This window comes from Phoca vitulina, unplaced genomic scaffold, assembly GCF_004348235.1.
Source record: "Phoca vitulina isolate PV1807 unplaced genomic scaffold, GSC_HSeal_1.0 scaffold15, whole genome shotgun sequence".
NCBI classification, from domain to species: Eukaryota; Metazoa; Chordata; class Mammalia; order Carnivora; family Phocidae; genus Phoca; species Phoca vitulina.
This window is the reverse complement of record NW_022589718.1, coordinates 40505664-40524238: the sequence shown is the minus strand read 5'-3', so window position 1 is coordinate 40524238 and position 18575 is coordinate 40505664. Positions and strand designations below refer to the sequence as shown.

At 55.8% G+C, this 18575-nt stretch overlaps 2 protein-coding genes across 6 annotated transcripts in view; one reads left to right on the top strand and one right to left on the bottom strand.

Annotated features, from left to right (window-relative positions):
- The window catches only part of FBXO25 (F-box protein 25), a 52523-nt gene extending 46041 nt beyond the window's left edge, over window positions 1–6482 (top strand). Inside the window, exons 8-11 of one of the 5 annotated variants that reach the window (XM_032413761.1) lie at window positions 135–314; window positions 2213–2348; window positions 4557–4583; window positions 5116–6477. In XM_032413761.1, coding sequence (XP_032269652.1) covers window positions 135–314; window positions 2213–2348; window positions 4557–4583; window positions 5116–5489 — 717 coding nt within the window. In that variant the 3' untranslated portion in view covers window positions 5490–6477. Of the gene's footprint in view, window positions 1–134; window positions 315–2204; window positions 2349–4556; window positions 4584–5115 lie in introns of all 5 variants that reach the window. The other 4 variants (XM_032413763.1, XM_032413765.1, XM_032413762.1 and 1 more) reach the window with 4 other exon arrangements.
- Window positions 6483–11127: 4645 nt separating this feature from the next.
- TDRP (testis development related protein) overlaps window positions 11128–18575 on the bottom strand; it is a 46189-nt gene continuing 38741 nt past the window's right edge. The window contains exons 2-3 of the mRNA XM_032413760.1: window positions 17920–18023; window positions 11128–16850 (exon numbers count right to left, since the gene is read on the bottom strand). Of these exons, the coding sequence (XP_032269651.1) occupies window positions 16505–16850; window positions 17920–18023 (450 nt within the window). The 3' untranslated portion in view covers window positions 11128–16504. The remainder of the gene's footprint in view (window positions 16851–17919; window positions 18024–18575) is intronic.

Genomic DNA, 18575 nt, shown 5'->3' with positions numbered 1-18575 from the left:
GAGTGTGAGGGATGGCGACGCCTTGGTCGTGTCTCTTCGGCTGCGTCGCATTTTGAAGCACCCGCTCTCAGCGGGCCGCTAGGTGCGCCCGGGCATCACACGCAGTGAAACCCTGTCCGTTTCTGTTCCCGCAGGTGAATGACGGCCTCACGCTCAGTGACCTCCCTTTGCACATGCTCAACAACATCCTGTACCGACTCTCCGATGGCTGGGACATCGTCACGCTAGGCCAGGTGACCCCGACGCTGTCCATGCTCAGCGAGGACAGGCATCTGTGGAAGAAACTCTGTCAGTACCACTTTGCCGAGAAGCAGGTGAGTGTGGCGGCCTCGGGCCCCGGCGTGCGGGATGCATCACCTGGAGGGAGGCTGGCGTGTGTCCCCTGCCTGCCCCAGCGTCTGCACCCGGCTCTCCCGGCCTCCCCTCCCCGCACTCCGCGCCTGCAGACCCAGGGTGGGAACTGGCTCGAAGCGCCCTCGCGTGGGAGCTGCTGGGTGTCGGTTTGCTCACTCGTCACGCGGGGCTCCGTGAGAGCCGCACACACGTGTGGGGCACCTGCTACGCACAGGGCGGCATGGGGCGGGGTGCGGGGGGGCCAGATGCCCAGATGCAGCACGTCAGAGGCGGGCTTGCCTGCGGCCCGGACAGAAGAGCAGGAGGACGGGATCAGGGATGCGTGGCCCAGGGGAAGCTGTCAGTCTGAGAGGATGGGCCTGGGGGTGCGGTGTCCTTGGGAAAACAGCGGGTGCCTCCGGCCCTCAGAGTCTTGTGCACGAGGCTGCAGTGGCCACACCACGTCCTGGGGCTTTCCCGGTGGACTTAGAAGGGCGGTGGAAGCACTGGGAGCAGGGGGTTTGTTGGAGGGGCCCGCTGCAGGGGGAATAAGCCGTGTCAGCGGCGGGGAGGAGGGTGGTGGCTGGGAGTGCAGGCGTGGGTGAAGGAGAGGCCAGAGTGCTGGGGCTGGTCCGGTGCGGTGGGTCTCAGAAGCGCACGCTCTGGGGACAGACGAGGCTGGTGTGAGGGGTCCAGAGGGCAGTAGACAGAGAAGCGACTTCTCCGCGGAGGAGGCAGCCCCCGTTTCCCAAGGCTGAATCCTGTCCGCCCTGCTTCCTCACATGCCGCAGCGTCTCCTCGGCAGCGAGCACCAGCCCGACGCGGCCCCTCACCGGCCCCTGTCCCTGCACCATTCCCTGCTCTGGAAAACCTCCCCTCCCAGTGGGACCATGCTGCGGGCCGCCTGCTCATCACCCCGGCCGCAGCCTGCAGTGCCCCACCGCGCTCCGGGGCTGGTCAGCACGCCGTCTGCGGACGGACCCCGTTTCCGCTCCACGGCTGGTGGACATCAGGGTCGTTTCCACCTTGTGGCTTTGACGAGTTCTTCAGCTGTGAACACTGCCATACACGTTTTTGTGTGGACGTGGGTGTGCACCTAGGGGTGGAAATCCTGGGTCCTGTGGCAGCTGTCAAAATTTGCAGGAGCTGCCGCGCCGTTGTCCCCAGCGGCTGCACCATCGTACATTGCTGGCCGCCGAGCATGTGGGTTCCGGTGTCCCCACACCCTCACCAGTGCTCCTGGTTACCGGGTGGTGGTTTTTTATAAAGATTCTATTTATTTATCAGAGAGCGTGTGCGCGTGAGCACACAAGCAGGGGGAGTGGGAGAGGGAGAAGCAGGCTCCCCACTGAGCAGAGAGCCCGATGTGGGGCTCGATCCCAGGACCCTGGGACCATGACCTGAGCCGAAGGCAGATGCTTAACGACTGAGCCACCCAGGCGCCCCTGTTTTTTTTTTTTTCCATCGTGGCTGAGTGAGTGGGCGTGCAGTGGCACCTCGTCTGTGTCCTTGGTGACGGGAGTGTGGCACCCTGGCCACCTCTGCCCCGGGTCCTTTGCCCCGTTTTCGATCAGTTGTCTTTCGTACAGAGATGCAAGCGCTCCTCGTGTGCTCCAGGTACAAGTCCTTAGGTACCTCACGTAGGTGACGTGATCTTACTCGGGACAGGTCGTGGGCGTCCTTCCAGACCAGGGTGCTCACACTTGCCACGTGCTGTCCCGCTGTACACACACCGTGGGGCACGTGGTTCATCCCTCACCGGTGCAGTCCACGGGAGTTTGAGCTTGTGCACTCCGCGGCCCTTGAAACGCCGCGGGGCCCCCGGGGGCTGTGAAGCCATGGGCAGGTGCTCAGCGGCGTCTGTGTGTCAGTTCTGCAGACATCTGATCCTGTCGGAGAAGGGCCACGTGGAGTGGAAGCTGATGTACTTCGCGCTCCAGAAGCACTACCCGCCCCGGGAGCAGTACGGGGACACCCTGCACTTCTGCCGTCACTGCAGCATCCTCTTCTGGAAGGTGAGCGCCTCGCGCCTTCAGTGGGGCTCACGCAGAGTCCGCCTCTGTGCTAGGTGTGAGCGTGGGAAGAACGGGAAGTTGTGATGAGAACGTGAGATTGATTTCACCAGGTGTCGGGGCGGGGGAGTAGATTCACGGGAGTAAACCACACAGCTCGCGGTTTGAGTCAGAAACGTCGGGCAGTGAAGCGTCTGTTTCTGCTTCGGGGATGTGGGTCTCCAGGGGCACCGGGGCCCCTGGCACTTGGTCCTGGGCGTTGCCGCGTTCCTGCCAGCCTGAGGGAAAGGGGCCAAAGCGTCCCCGTCCTTTATAAAGTAAGAACACTCCTGAGCGGGTGCCCCACACTTGGCTTCCTGCCCTGTGCCCCCGGGACCCCGGGCAGGCGCCTCCTTGCGGCTCCCCCCCACACCAAGCCCCTGCAGCAGGGAGGTCCTAGCCTCTCAGAGCGACACGCGGTTTTCGTATTTGACAAAACTGCACCAGCGTCTCCCGACTCACACTTGGAATCCGAGTACCCTGGGGTGCGGGCAGCCCTTCACCCCGTGACTTCCCGCTACGCAGACGGGGGCTCGGTCTGTCCGTGGTCGGAGGGTAATTCATGTCACAGTCCGTTTTCCTTCATCCTGGGATGTGTTCCCACGGTCTCCTTGACGGCGAATACATTGTCCTGCGATGTCCCTGCTTGCTCGACGGCGAGCGTGATCTGTGTGTGCGCCCGCGTGGGTGTGGCCCCCCGCGCTCTTGGGGGGATGGCCGTCGGCTCCTGCCTGGTCAGCACCGTCCCTGCTCTGCTTTTTGCTGTGCGTTTATCTGTAACTTGTCAGGCGGCTCACATGGCAAACTCTGCATTGTTGGAAAGGAGACAACCCCTTGAGGTTTTTCTCTTCTCTGAGTACGTTGGCGGTAGCGTCACTCGTGCTTTTCGGGTGGCCCGCGGCGAGCCGTGAGTGCAGCGGTGTGGAGGGTGCTTCCTGCGTTACTTGAATGGAGGTTTACTTAGGACATGGAAGGTCAGCAGCGTCACGTGGGGTTTTCTTTCTAGGTCCCCGCTGTCTGTTTCAGTAGGGCTCCAGTCTCACAGTGGAACGGCGGTACGCAGAGCGTCCGTGAGCAGGCGTGTTCTCGCCTGGGTCCGACGGGTGAGGGAGTGGCAGGTGTGTCAGGGGAGCGGGGCCACAGGCGGGCACGGGCGGGCCCGTGTCACCAGCCCCGGGGCGCAAGGGGAGGCTTGTGTGCACATCACACACAACAGGGGCTCGTGGACACAGCAGAGGAGTGCAGGGGGTCTCACCCGCTGGGACCAGGCTCACCGCTCCCTGCGTCCCTGCCTCTGGGGCTCAGTGGGGCCGACGCAAACCCACAACGGTGCCCTCGTGGTGCCACTGGAGTAGGTCCCTGAGTGGGATCTGGTCTCAGGGCCTCAGGAGGCCCCTGGGAAGGCGCCCTCCCTCAGTGGTTACACAGGGGCAACCGAATCTCTGTGTGAAACACCCGTGAAAGCCCGGTGTGGGCAGGCTGGGGAGCCAGGTAAGGCCAGGACCTTTGTTGTGGAGCATCTGCCACCAAAGTACATGCAGAACCAGCGTCTGCAGCGGGTCCGGGGCCCCGGGCGGGACCGGGAGAGGTCACAGGCGGCTCTGCGATGAGCAGCAGGCTCCTGGCCTGCTCGCACGCTGTGCCTACAGGACCACGGCCGGCCGGCACACGGGGGGCGGGCGGAGGGCTGGGGAGGGTGTGGGGAAGGCAGCGGGCTGCGTGGATGGGGCACAGACAAAGCACAGGCCGGAGTGAAAGTGTCTACAGTGGACGGTGGGCACTTGGCAACCCAGATGCGGGGATGTGAGGGAGAACGAATGATCTTCCAGAATGTGTTACAGATGTTTTCGGTACAAACTGGAGACTTCAGCCTCGCTTTGCGTGTGCTTTGGGGTCGTGAGTGGTTCGGGCTGCAGCCTGGCCAGTGTTCAGCCGAGGCTCCCAAGGCAAGGGCAGTGCCGGTCCTGGTGTCAGGACGGTCGGGTCCTCGTGCTCGACGCGCTGGCTCTATGAACGTCTTCACTGCCCCCGAGTTACCGGATGGTTTCCCCTGCGTTTGTGGATCATTGCCGTCCAAGCTAATGCCCGTGCGGCCTGCTCTCTAACGTTGGTTTTCCTTTCTCTCCCTCCCTTCCCTGCACTCCTCCTGGTTCTTTCTCCACGATCTCAAAGGACTGCCGCCTTGCTTTGTTGTTCAAGGTACCTCTGCTAGACCAGGCCTTGTGTCGCGTGCATGCATGCTCCCAGCCGGCCAGAACCGCCCCTGCGAGCCGTTCTCGGGAGGTCCTTGGGGGGACGTTGTGCTGAGGGGGAAATTGTAGTCGTGTCCGTGAGGTTTCGTTCAGGCACCGGTGCCCCCCACGGCAGGTGCCTCGCGGGCCGACTTGGCCTGTGCTCTTTAGGCTCCTCCTCCTTTTAAGCTTGTCGGTCTTAGGGGCGGAGCACCTGTTCCCTTAGCCACTCTTCCTGTTGAACAGGATCCCGGTCTCCAGCGAGTGTGAGCCCCCAGGGGGCGCCAGGAGGGGAGCAGAGGGACAGCGCAGGAATGGAGGTGTGGGGCCAGGCCAGGGAGGCAGGGAACCCCCGGTCCTGGGCCCTCTGCCTTGGGCCACCTGTCTCTGCTGACAGTTCCCCGTGGCTGTCCGTCTTTGGAACGCGGGTCCGCGTGCTCCACACGGCGCTGTGATGGGGCCGGGCGCTCTGTGGTGACGCCTCTCCTCTGCTCCCGCAGGACTCGGGGCACCCCTGCACCGCCACCGACCCCGACAGTTGCTTCATGCCCGTGTCTCCACAGCACTTCATCGACCTGTTCAAGTTCTGAAGGCACCCTGCCCGCCGCCCACCCTCCCGGTGGAAGGGGTTCACCGCGCTGCGCCGTCGCCAGGGAGCGACCCAAACACGGACAACACGCCTCCCCCTCCCCGCCTGGACATGGCAGGGACGTTGGTTTGTTGTGAAAGGGGTCGGGGAACCCAAGCAAAATCATTTCTGCTTTCTCTAAAAAATCCTCTTCATCTAAGCCCATTAAGGTTTGCAACTTTGTGTGTTTATAAATATGGTTCAGTAAGATTCTGGATTTTTAGCACCACGTCTGTGCCAGACTGACACTAACAGCTAATACTGTGCTTAATTGTCAAATCATAGCTTCCTGATTTTGTAGTAATTAGGGGCAGGGGACAGAACAGTTGATCCTTGTAAATACGGGGCGCAGAATATTTATTTTTCTTAATATGTATCTTAACTGCATCGGTTGTGTCGAATGCGAAGTGCGCCGAGGGCGGTGTGTGGTACCGTTGTGTCCGTGGTCAGTCTGTGGCCAGCCACGGTGTGGGTGGTGGGACCGCCCAGTGCAGCCTCCCCTTCACTGTCCTGGAAGTGCTTTCCTAGACAAAGTAATAAATCATCTTTATCGACTCATCTGACTTCACTGATTTTGCATCTTCCTGAAAAAGTAGTGTTTGTGGTTTTGATATCGTTGATTTAATCCTTTACAAGATTGTTTTATTTTTAAAATAATGCATGTCTATTTTAGATGATTTTGAAAATAAAGGTGTTATGAAATATACAAGTCCCCCATCACCCTGCCCTCCGGGACCACTGTTCCTGCTACAAAGAGCGGTTCCCACCCCCGCGCTGTGGGAGAGCGGTGTGAACCCCCGAAAGTCACTGCTCCGTCCTCCTCTAATGTTTTCCTCTTCTAAGCATATTAAGATGGCTTGCGGTTTTGCGTGTTTGTAAATAAAGATTCTGGCTTTTCAGTGTCGCTGTCTGTGCTGACCTGGTGCTGAGGGCCAACGACGTGCTGCCCTCTGGACGCGGCCTGGAGCCCGGGGCGTCTGTTTCCCCTTTCCGTTTGACAACCAGCCGTGTTTTCAGAAGCATGTTTGAAAACGTGGGTCTTACTGGCCGGCAGGGTGCTGCTGGTTCCTGCTGTCCCCCAGCTTGTGTGCGGCCATCACGCCCCTGAGGCAAACGAGGAGCGGAGCCCAGTGATGGCGCCACGGGTCTGAGGGTGCCCAGGCCGCCCGTGTGAGCTGTTAGGGTCGTCCTGCGTGATGGCTGCTGCAGAGCCCTTCCCCTGGCGCCGTTTTCCTGCCTGCAGGACAAGGTGGGTCCACATTTCTTGGTGTTATCGACCGTGTGTTTTTGTTTTCGGTAAGTTACCTGATGTGTGTCCTTTGCCTGTTTTCAGTGTTGGTCTTTTTTGGTACTGTTTCTTCTTAGAAGGACACTGAAGTTTGCGCTCTTTTCCCCCAAGCACGTGTTGCTAGCATGGAGGGGAGCCCAGCCGTTCTACTCTGCCAGCACCTCCTGCGGGGGCAGGGCGGCCCGGGCGGGCCGGGGGCGGTGGCGGCCTTCTCGGCGGCGTCAGGGAAGAGACGGGAGTGAGTGGAGGCCACGGGCACCAAGACAGCCATCAGGCACCTACAGGGAGGGGCGAGACGCAGAGCTGTCATGAGTTCACACACCGGACGGTACTTAGTCTGCTGGGGGGCCTGCCAGAGGTCGGTCGGGACACGGAGAGCCGAGGACACCGTGAGCTGGGGACCCTGCAGCATGTCTCACGTGCCTCCAGTCCCCGACAGGGCCAGGCGAGGCGTCCGCTTACGCCGGAGATGGGACGAGCACCTGGGGGCCCCAGTAGGCGCGACCAGCCAGGAAGCCCATCCAGACGCTGCCACCCCTTACCCTTTCAAGGCACGAAAAGACGTTTCTCACCCGGTCTGTGGACACAGAGGACTGAGGTGGCCTCTGAACACCTCACGACGCGGCACTGTTGGCCGTTGAGGTCTCTGTACCGGGAGCCGGGTCTGCTTCAGGACAACACAGCGTGTGCCATAAATGCGGTCCTTAGAATCCGTAAAATGCTGGTGTGTTTTGTGCCCTGTGGCCCTGCTGAGCTCAGTCTAGTGGTTGTTGTGTGGATGCCTCGCAAGCTGGAGCCTGTGGCGCCGAGCCAGCAGCAGACGCAGACGTCGTCGTGTTTCCATCGAGGGCAGGCTTGGTCTTTCCTCTGAGTGTGAGATTGGCTGTGTGCTTTCTGTAGACGCCTTTATCAGGTTGGGGCTTAAGCTTCCAGTCCTACGCTTTTGAGGATTTTTTAAATCATAAGAATATTGGATTTTGTCCTGTTTTTTCTGTATCTGTTGAGATCACGTGGTTTCATCCTTCATCCTGCTTGTGTGGTGATGGCATCGGTTGGTTTTTGTTCAAGATTTTATTTCTAAGTAATCTGCACACCCAGCGTGGGGCTTAGACTCACAGCCCCGATGTCAAGAGTCACACGCTTCACCGACTGAGCCAGCCGGGGCCCCGCATTGGTTGCTTTTGGTACATTGAACCATCCTTGCATTTTGGGCTGAAATCCCACTTGGTTGTGGTAGTAAATTGTCCTTTTTGTACAGAGTTGTTGGTTTGCTGGTGTTACACTGAGGCTTTTACATGGATGTCTGCCTGCACTGTCTTGTGCTGTCTGTGTCTTGTTTTGGTGTCAGGATGAACACGTCTTGGCAGACTTAGGATGAGCTTGCCTTAGAAGTGGTCCCTCTGCTGTTTTAGGGGAAGAGTTTGTGAAGGACTGTTGTTAAATCTGCTTTAAACATTCGGTAGAACTCTAGGGGTTGTGGTTACTGAGGAGCAGCTTGGAATCCTTTCTTGGAAAATCCTTTCTCTTTCAGAGGTAAGGCCACCCTAAGATAAACGGCCGTGACAGGGACTCTGCTGCTTGGTTCCATAATTACCAGCAGTAAGGGGTGCTGCCCTGTGAAAACCAGTCTTGAAAGGCAGAAGGTCTCGTGTTCATGAAACGTACTGTTACTTCCTTCATGAACTGTGTGCAGTTCCACCCTTATCCCTACCTCGTGCATCAGACACTGCCCAGTGGAATGCCTGAGGGCTTGCACAGGGCACCAGGAAGGCCATTAGCACCTGCCCGCCCTGGGCACCCATCTGTCCCCGTTAGACACTAACTTCCAGTCCCCTGCACTCGGCTCCCGCCATCTACTGTCTCAGTGGATTTGACTACCCTGGATGCAGAATATACCTGGAATCTTACGGTACTTGTCCTTTTGTGACCGGCTTGTTGCACTTAAATCATGTCCTCAGAGTCCATCCGTGCCGTGGCCTGTCTCAGGATTTCCTAACTCTTTAGGGCTGAGTCCTGTTCTGTTGCATGGATGGACCGCATTTTGTTTTGTCTGTCTGTAGAGACACTGGGTGGCTTCCACCTGTGGACTGCTGTGGACATGGGTGTGCAAGTATCTCTCCAGGACTCCACTCACTTCCTTTGGATAAATACCCAGAAGCAGAATTGGTGGATCAGATGCTAACTCCATGCTGATCATATTTTGAGGAACTCCTACACCGTGTTCCACAGACGCTGCACCCTTCTTCTCCATCCCACCAGCAGTGCTCAGGCGCCCCAGTTTCTCCACGTTCTTGCCAACACCTGCTTTCTGGGGTGGTTGCTGTACAGTGACCATCCTAACGGGTGTGAGGTGGTGTCTCCTGCTGGTTTGGATTTGCACCTCCTTGGTGATCAGTGGTCCGCAGCACCTTCTCGTGTGGCTGTTGGCATCTGTGTCGTATTTGGAGAGATGTCTGTTCAAGTCCTGCGCCCATTTTTTTAGTCAAGTTGTGTGTTTTGTTGTTGAGTTGCATGAGTTCTCTGTATATTCTAGATACCAACACCTTACAGGTATGTGAGTGGAAGGTATTTTCCCCCGTTGTGAAGGTGCCTTTTCACTGTTGTGTCCTTGAGGCATGCAAGTGTTAATTTGATGGAGCTCGTTTCCCTTTTTTCTGTGTTAGCTGACCTTTTCGTCTCCTAAGAGATGGTTGACAAATCCAAGGTCATGAAACTTGCTGTTTTTGCCCAGAACTTTATAGTTTTATTTAGCTTTTATGTTTAGGCCTTTGGTCCACTGAGCTAACATTGTGTATGGTGTCAGGTAAGGCCCAACTTCATCCTTTCACATGTGGACATCCAGTTTTCCCAGCACCATATGTTGAAAACACTGCCCTTTCCCCCACTGAATGGTGTTGGCACCTTTGTTGAAAATCATGATTGTGTATGTGGCGGTTTGTTTCTGAGCTCTCTGTCCTGTCCCATTGGTCTGTGTGTCTGTCTGTGTGTTCTCATTCTAGGACCAAACTATTTTCATTCCTGTAGCTCCCTAGTGAGTTCTGAAATCAGGATATGCGGATCCTGCAACTTTATTCTTTTTCAGGATTGTTTTGGCTATTTGGGATCCCTTGAGAGGCCATGTAAATTTTAGGATTTTTTCTATTCCTGCAAAAACTGCTAGATTTTGGTGAGTGCAATTAATCTATAGATCACCTTGGGTGGTGGTGTCATCTTAGTAAGTCATATAGCCCACAAGCACAGTAGGTCTTTCCGTTTATCTGTGTCTGCTCTGATTGCTTTAAGCCACGTTAGAGTTTTCAGTGTACAATACTTTAGCCTCTGTGGCTGAGTTTACTCCTGTTTTATTCTTTGTTGCTGTTATAAATGGGATTTTCTTAATTTCCCTTTGTAGTTTTCCATTGTTCACGTATAGAAACGCAACTCTTGTTTTTATATTGATTTTGTATCCTGCAACTTTCCTGAGCTTGTCTATTCCACTTTTTGGTGGTGGTTTTGGTTTTCTTGGGATTTTTTGGTACAATCTTATACTTTTGGTACAATTTATAAACAGATAGTTTTACTTCTTACAGTTAGGATGCCTTTTCTTTTTCTTGCCTAATTGCTGTGGTGAGGACTTCTAGTAGGATGTGTATGTAATAGGAGTGGTGAGAGTGGACATCCTTGTCTTGTTCCTGACCTTAGAGGAAAATTTCAGTCTTTTTTCACCAAGTAGAAGGTTAGCTGTGGGCTTTTTATATGCTCCTTAGTAAGTCAGAGCAGATTCCTTCTATTCAGAGTTAGTTGAGTGTTTTTTTAAATCACATGCTTTTTCTGCATCAATGGAAATGATCATGTTTTCCCCTTCATTCTATTAATGTGTGTAGTAAATTATCATTTGGTGGATTTTATCCCTTATTGAAAGTGGAGGATTGAGGTCTCTACTGGTATCCTGGAGCTGCCTGTTTCCTCCTTCAATTCTGTCACTGTTTGCTGCAGGTATGTTTATAATTATTTTATCTTCTTGATGAATTCTCAACTGTTTTTTATTTAAACATGAAGATGATGAAATTAAAGGATGTCTGGGATTGACTTTAACATCATTGCTTGCAGTCAGGAGTACCTAGATAAAACAAAATCGGATCATCACTGAGGCTAAGAGGATGGCCCACACAGGAGTTTACACCAGGGCTCAGCAAACTTGTTCTGCAAACATACTGGGCTTGTGGGCCACGTGCCCCCTTCTGCACTCACTTAGCGGCAACACCGTCATGCAAGCAGCCTGTGCATGAGGGAGTGTGCTGCGTCCAGTCAGACTTCACCGACACAGAAATGTGCATTTCCTGTACTTTCCATGTGTCATGATAGAGGATTCTTTTAAGTTTTGTCACCATTTAAAAATGTAAAAATAATTCTCGTGGACCAGGAAAAAACAGGTGGTGGCCCAAATTTGGCCAACAGGCTGTAGTTTTGCCAACCCATTACTTATATTTTTCTTTTCTTTTATATATGTTTGACACTTTCCATTTTATTTTTTAAAATAGCTGTTACTTTTTTTATTACAAAAGTAATAGATGTTCACTGTAAAAAGCTTTTTAAAAAACCCAATACACAGAAAATTTTAAATGCTACCCGTAATTCTACTTGAAGTAATTATTCATATTTAGATAGATTTTCCCAATATTTTATATTACTTTTGAAGACACGTAGGCTCCCAAACATACAGGGAGAGAAGTATGAGAATATGATACCCTGGAGTTGTGTGTTCCTGATGGACGGGTTCTCCTCACTCGTTGAGCTTGCTCATGTGCTGCTTCTACGTGTGGGGCTTGGAAGACTTCTTACAGAACAGAAATTCTTTGGTGTCTCCGGCTCACCTCCTGCACCAGTTCTGAAGTCTCCACGGGGGAGACTTTGGAAATTCTAGTCTCCAAAGGAAAAACACACCTCACTTCTCAAAACTCCAATGAGTGATGGGTATTTCCCATCGTCCCCTCTGCTTCCAGACTCGTTCAGCTTTCTTGAAAATACAGTTAAATTATCTAAACTTTGTACTATTTAAAATCCTATAAATATTTTCCTAAAACCCCAACACTAATTTTGACTTACTAAGGAAATGACATTCAATAGACGTAATCTCAAAGAGATCAATAATAATAATTTATTTGGAAAGCTGAAATTCTACCCAAATGACCACATCTCACCTGCAATTCTGGAAAACCGTGTTAATTATGTAAATGTTTCCACCCAAGGTGACAGGCTTGCTGCCCAGCACAGCTGCTGCTGGACACGGGAGAGACTGCGGACCGAGAGGCAGAGGTTGTGAGGGCCTCGCGGCGAGATCTGAATGGGAGGTTCTCTGACAAACCGTTCCGGGAGGCAGGCTGGCGGAGCCCGGAGAGCCACGGGGGCTGTGCGATCCCTGCAGGAGGCCACGGGCCGCACAGAAACGTGGCACGTCCTGACGGTGGTGCCGCCCGGAGCCCGGTCCCCAGGGCACCAGCAGGACCCGGGGCCTTCAGCCCGGCCTTCTGTGCCGTGAGGACACCCAACCCCCAACTTACCGCATTTAACAGCTCACACCCCGTGTCCTGCTTCTGAGGAAAAAGTTAGAAGGAGCTAAAAAGACGTTTTCCGGCCAGTTGGAGAACTGTGCATGTGGGCGTCGGGAGAGGACCAGTAATCCGGCCGGTGGTGGCGGGGACAGCACTCGGGGCTGCAGCGCCCCGGTGTTTGCGGTGGAAGTCACTGCCGCGCTGCCTGTCACAGAAGGTGAGCAGGGGGAGAGCCACGAGGGACCACGGGCACCGTCCACCGCGAGGCGGGGCGCCCATCCTGCTGCCGCGCCGCACTCGTCACTGGCCCCTGGGGATGCCGCGTCTGCCGTGTCCCAGCAGAGCCGCGGACCGGAGCCAGCCCTCAACCGCGAGGAGGCCCCCAGGGAGGGCGGCTGGGAGCCACAGGGCCACCGCTCGTCGGTGGAGCGGCACCAGCAGCCCTTTATCTCGACAGCGTGGAAGCGCTCGGAACAGGAAGGGTTTGGGTTTACAGGCCTGTGGGCGGAAGTGGCACCTGCCGGCCCGCGTCCTGACCTCAGGGGCAGCCTTGTCGCTGCGGCCCCCCCGCCAGGGCCTCGGGCTTGTCGCGGCCCCGTGGGCTCTGTGATCCCGTGACACGTTCCGAGGGCGCACAGCGCAGACCCTGCTCTGGACCCGACGCGCGCCAGAGGTCCTTGCCGCTGCCGCCGCCGGGGACACGGGCAGTGAAGTGCCAGCGGTTCTCAAGGCCGACGAGCAGACCGACATGGAGAGGGAGCCGGGCAGCCAAGTAGGGGACGCACCGAGGGACTGCGAGGGCCAGCACGCAGTGTGGGCGCTCCTGAAACCCGCCGGAGGGTCTCTGACTGCATGGACCCTCGCTGAAGTCCCTGTGGTCGCCGGGCTCACGGCCTCTGCGGCGGCGCCTCCAGCCACCGATGCCATCGGGCCCCTCCTGCCACGGCACCAGAGGCCGCTGGTGGCCTGAGGCCTGACTGCTGCCCTCCCTCCGTCTGTCACAGGCATTCTGTGGGGACGCGGGGTATCTGAGAGGGACAGCGTCCACACGACTGCACCACCGCACCCGGCTCATCAGTTACCAGCTCCCGGTGCCCTGTGGCTTCAGGTGTCCACGGTCTCAGCTGGGGGTCTGGGAAACACGTTCCGTGGGCGCAGGGGACCGTCCACCCCCCACACAGCACAGATCCCACGACCCCGGGCAGTCTGACCAGCACAGAACCACCCTCGGCCCTGGTTTCTGTGAAGGTGGCAGCACAGGGGCCGTGGGGCGCAGGGTGGGGGGCACGCCCGTGAACCCCTTGTACTTGGGCTACTCCAGCAGGGCTGCAGGAAGGCCCAGGCCGGGCCCGGTGAGCCAGCGCCTGAACTGGCAGGTGGGGCCTGGGGGGTCTGGGGGCGAGGACCTGCCCAGGGCCAGCTGGTGGGATTGCCGGCTGCCAGGCACAGCCTCAGGGGACCAGAACGTGGGGACAGACGGCTCCCCACCCCGGGAACGCACCGAATCCCTCGGGAAATGTCAGGCAGACGCCTCCTCGGCTCCCCCCCCAGCTCATCCTGGCGTTCAGCTCCTCACCCAGTGGGTGATTCTGAGCATTGTTTAAAAGGATCACAAAGTTAAAAAAATTGTCTTCGCCAATTAATCTGCAAAGCTTCCTGAATAGAGAGCCCTGCTGGTCTTCTGTTCAGGCCAAGAAATACCCACTGAAGAATAAGCATGGAACCAGAAGGTCGGGAAGTGGCTAAAGTAACCTGGGAGGGGCAGGCGGAGAAGGCTCCCTGGACACACGGGGACCCCTACTCCCCAGGCGGGGTCCCCAGGCCCCCTCGCTGACAGGACGTGGACTAGCTCTCCCTTGAGACAAGAAAGGAAGTCTCCAGAGGCAGGACCCCGAGGACAGGACGGGCACCGTGCCCCCCACGCCTGCTCCCTGAAGGACTTGTGCCCGGAGATCCCCAGATGGCAGAGCTCGGCTGGCCGCGTGCGTGCCCAGTTTTTGAGGTACGTACCTGTCTCCTCTGGAACAGGCCACTCTTCCTCACAGACTTTCTTGTAAGAGACGGTGATCTTTTCAGAAGAGAAGGGTGATTAAGTAAAAGTACTGTTGCTGGGATGCTCGCGGCTTCTCAGCTGGGTGCAGCTCTAATTCCTGACCCTAAACTCCGCCCAGAGCACAGGCACGCCCCCTGGTTCCTCACCAGCAGGACGGTGGAAGCAGGCGGCTGAAATATGCAAAAGATACATCCCAAAAACTTTGGTTGAAATTGGTCATTTATTTATGAAATAGTCTGTGTATTGTTTGCACTTTTAAGTGAGATTTCAGGTATCAAGAAAAGTACCATCAGCTTTGTGACTAAAGTCACCGTAAGCAGTCACCTCGAAGTCGATGCCAATAACCATGCAGACTAATAACGAAAGAGGAAATGAACGATACTTTTATTTTTTTAAAACCTCAGCGTTGAGAATGAATTCTGCCTTCTTCGAAGCCCATCACTTTCCTTTTACAAAGTAAGGAACAGAAGGAGCAGATACCGCTCGCTCTTTACACAGTGAAGTCGTGTGTTCACAGAATGCAAACAAGAACCCCAAAGTCAAAACCACATTCTCTCGTTAAGCCGTGAACAACACAAAGTTGCTTTGGTAAATTCTATCAGAAAAAATACTTCTCTCCCAAAAGCACACCAATAAATAAATTAAAAACCGCAAACATACTTATTTTCATTTAATCAGATACAACAGAAGAAAAAGTTTATTCTTACATTAATCTTTGTAGATAAGAAAAATGTGATTTATGGTGCACGTTCCAATTCCGATCTGGCTTCGTCTTCAGATTTTGAGAAACCATATTATGAAGGACTGTCGTCAGCCTTGCGTCACCGATTTGCACGGAGGTGAGTTACAGGCACTTGGCGTCGTCACACGTGGGTGCAGCGACCTGCAGCGGGTCTCGGGGTCCCGACTCCGCTCCGCCCGCGCCGAGTCCCAGACACAGCGCCTCCTCCCCTGCGCCTGCAGCTCGGGCTCTAACACACGCGCCCAGGTCACAGCCGTGTGGGGGCCACCGCTGCCTACGGAGCCCTTTCCCTGAGGACTTGTTCCACCAACATCCACCAGCATCACCACTCTGCATCACCAGACACACCCCAGCATCTCAAGGTACTAACAAACCGGATCTTTATTTTCATGCCACTTAAACATGCCCCCCCGTTCAAAACTCAGTCAAGTAAGCTTCTAGTAAAAAAAGATGGGTGGACAGATGGACGGATGGATGGAGGACAGACTGACGCTGTACCATCAGGAGTCCCGCCACGGGACCTGTGCGGGTTCCGACAGGTGTGTTCACTACGCGGCACAGACGTGCACGCAGAGCCAACGGGGGACTGTGTTTTCTCACGAGAGGTATGCACAGCGTCACTGGAGGTTTTTGTTTTTAATCAGGAACACCCTAAAGCTTTTCCTCCAAACCACCATTGCCTCAGGCAGCCGTGGTGCTGCCTGTGGACCCAGCCGTGCTGCCAAGGAGCCCTGTGTGCAGTGCGCGGCCCATCCTTCCTGGGCGTCCGGCACTAGCCACGGCAACTGGCTCACTTTGGAAACCAAACACCTGCACATTACAGAAGAGGCACTTGCAGTATTTTATATACAGTTTTAACTCCATCAGCAAATTAGTGTTTTCCAAGAACAATTCAGAGAATCAAGTTGCTAAACCTGATCCACACTGACAGTATTTAACCTGTAATCGCAGAACACCACGTTTTCAGAAGAACATGAAGATCAGGACGAGTAAGATGAACCCTAAAGTAAGAACCACTGTCCCTGTCCTCCGTCCACGCGGGAGACTCCCCCTCCCAGCGCAAGTGATGAAGATGCTTTGCGGAGAGTGGCATTTCGTGCTGCATCAAATGTAACCTTTGCTTTCCTGGTATTTAAGATGAAAAAAGGTTTAATTTGCCAGGTTGAACACAATTTAACATAACCTTTGGAAGATTGGTTTCACAGCTGGATCACGGGCTTCTGGGAAGAGAAGAGGGCCCAGCCCCGCCGCTACAGTTGAATGTCATGGACACACACGGACACCACATGCAGGACACGGGGGTCACGGGGGGGGGGACAGGGCACGCAGGGGAGGACAGGGCACAGCCCACGGGACCGCGTCCGGCAGCGCTGCGACCAGAAGGGGCAGACGCTTCCCAGGAGGCGGCCGCCGGCTGGGGCTCTCCTCCGTCAGTCCACGGACAGGAATGTCCGGACGCGGGCGGGCAGAGAAGGTGCTCTGCTCTCGTCCACGTGGGAAGGACCAGCAGACATGGGAACGAACACAGCGTGAGACCGCAAACTCTCAGACCGGCACGGGGAGAGAGAAGACGCAGGGGCCGCATCAGTTGTGGTTTGGGGACACTCGGCTCTGTGCGCCTCTCCCGTCCGCAGCAGGGCCGGATGGTCACTCCAGCTCTTCCCAGTTGTCGGTCAGGTGGCCCCTGCTCTGCCGTCGGATGCCAACCAGCCTCCCGGCCGACCGGAGGCTCCAGCGGGAGCTGTTCCCTGAGCTCGCCAGGCTGCTGTACTTGCTACGGCCCTTGCCGTCCTCCTCCCAGCCTGGCCGAGGGGGACGGCCACTCGCCACGTCACCTGCGTCGGCTGTCACATCTTCAGGAGCAAGTGTTGGAGGCTCCCAACCTTCAATCTCATCTGGTTTCTTAGACTGAATATTCTGTTTTAAAACCAAATTGTCCCAAAATCCAGACTTCTTCTCTGTCTTCAACTCCTCTCTTAACCGCAAGTTAGTTCTGTGGGAGACAAGACAGCCAAGTGTTGGTGACCCAGTGGTCTCAGGGCCTCAATTAGTGTCCATCGTATACACCTAACACTCTTTTAAAAGTTTAAGTCATTTAGAAAGTGACCACAAATGTGTAATAAAGAATTTTAATTAAAATTAGTAAAAAAATTCATCACTGCGTATTAGGGAAACCGTGAAAGCCGTATTTTAAGGTACCACACTTGGCTGTACACAAAGAGCTAGTTTTCACACAAGGAAATACTCGAGTATTTGAGCAAAGTAGAAAACAGGAAATGCAGGGTTCTAGTTAAGAAATATGGGGATAAATACTCCATTTATCAAATCCGTTTTCAACAGCTATTCACATACACACAGAGCAGTGAGTGGGTAATTTGCTGAACACAAATGAGACTCAGACACGAAGGGGCCGGGGACAGGCCGCTGTCCCTCCGGCCCGACAGCAGGGGCATCCCCGGGGTGCCACGGTGCACACACAGCCCACACCGCACCCCCCAAGAGTCCCGTGCGCTGGACTGGGGGACCCCACAGACGCTGACCCCGGGGACCCAGGCCCACAGCCCTCCGTGGGGCGGGCGGGAGGGGGAGGAGGAGGAGTCCCGGCCGTGGGGCTGGAGTGGGCTGCCTGGGCGCCCCTGGCCCCCGCAGCAGCTCCTCGTCTGCGGCCAGGCCCCCTGAGGCTCACCTCTCGTCAAACACGCCGTTGGCAATCCCACTCAGCTCTCACTGAGTTTATCTTTTCATGTTTAAATAGACTTTTAAAAATTCTGTGTATAATAAACAGCAATATGTCAGTTTAAATATATTCAATTTTCTAAAATCTTTTACAGTTCACCAATCCTTTGCATTTTTAACTTTTCTCCCCCGTGATTTTCTGCAGTCAGTAACCTGTCACGCACGGCTGGAGGCTGCTTGAAGGCTGAGTGGTGTCCGAGTCCGAGTCCGAGAGCTGCTCTGGGAAGCGCGTCTCACTCCCTACTTTCTTCTGTTGCCACAGCATCAAGATGAGCACAGCGCGTCTCCGTCCACTCACCGTCCCCCCGGGGCCCACGGACACTTACCCTTTGGACTTGGGGGATTTACATCTTTCCAGCAGGTGTTGTTCGTCGTCTTTATTAAACAGAGACGTCACTTCTTTCCAGCCTCGGAAACTTGCTCCCTGAACCTAACAGGGGTTAGAAAAAGGTCAACTCCGACGGAGGAAAGAAGACGGTCCTGTACCCGGTGACCCTGGAGCCTCAGGCGAGCACGGCGCACACGCGGTCCCCTGGCTGCAGAGCCCGCGGCCGGCGGTCGCCTCAGGACCAGGCTGGGCGGCGTCTGCTCGGCCCCCGCCCCAGGCGGACAGGAAGGCGCCCCGTCAGGCTGTGTCTGACCCCCGCGTCGGCTCTGCGCAGATCCCAGGGTCTGCGTCAGGAAGCAGGAAGCGTCGGGCGGAAGGCAGGTCCCCGCGAGCTCACTCGGCGCCCGGGGTCGCACAGCTGGGCCTGGAGGACGCGACCCTAAGGCTCTGAAACGTTAGACACCTGACGTGACCTAAAGCAACCCCGGAAGCTGGGCCGGGAGGCGGCGCGACGGTGCTGGCTCGGGGCGGGGAGTCTGACGCCAGAGGCTGGGTCGCCAGCCCGCGGGGCCACGGGCGGTGGGGACCGGTCAGGGCCGCGCGGGGAGAGGCCTCGGGAGCCTGCCTCCCGGACGCGGACGCAGGCAGCCTCGA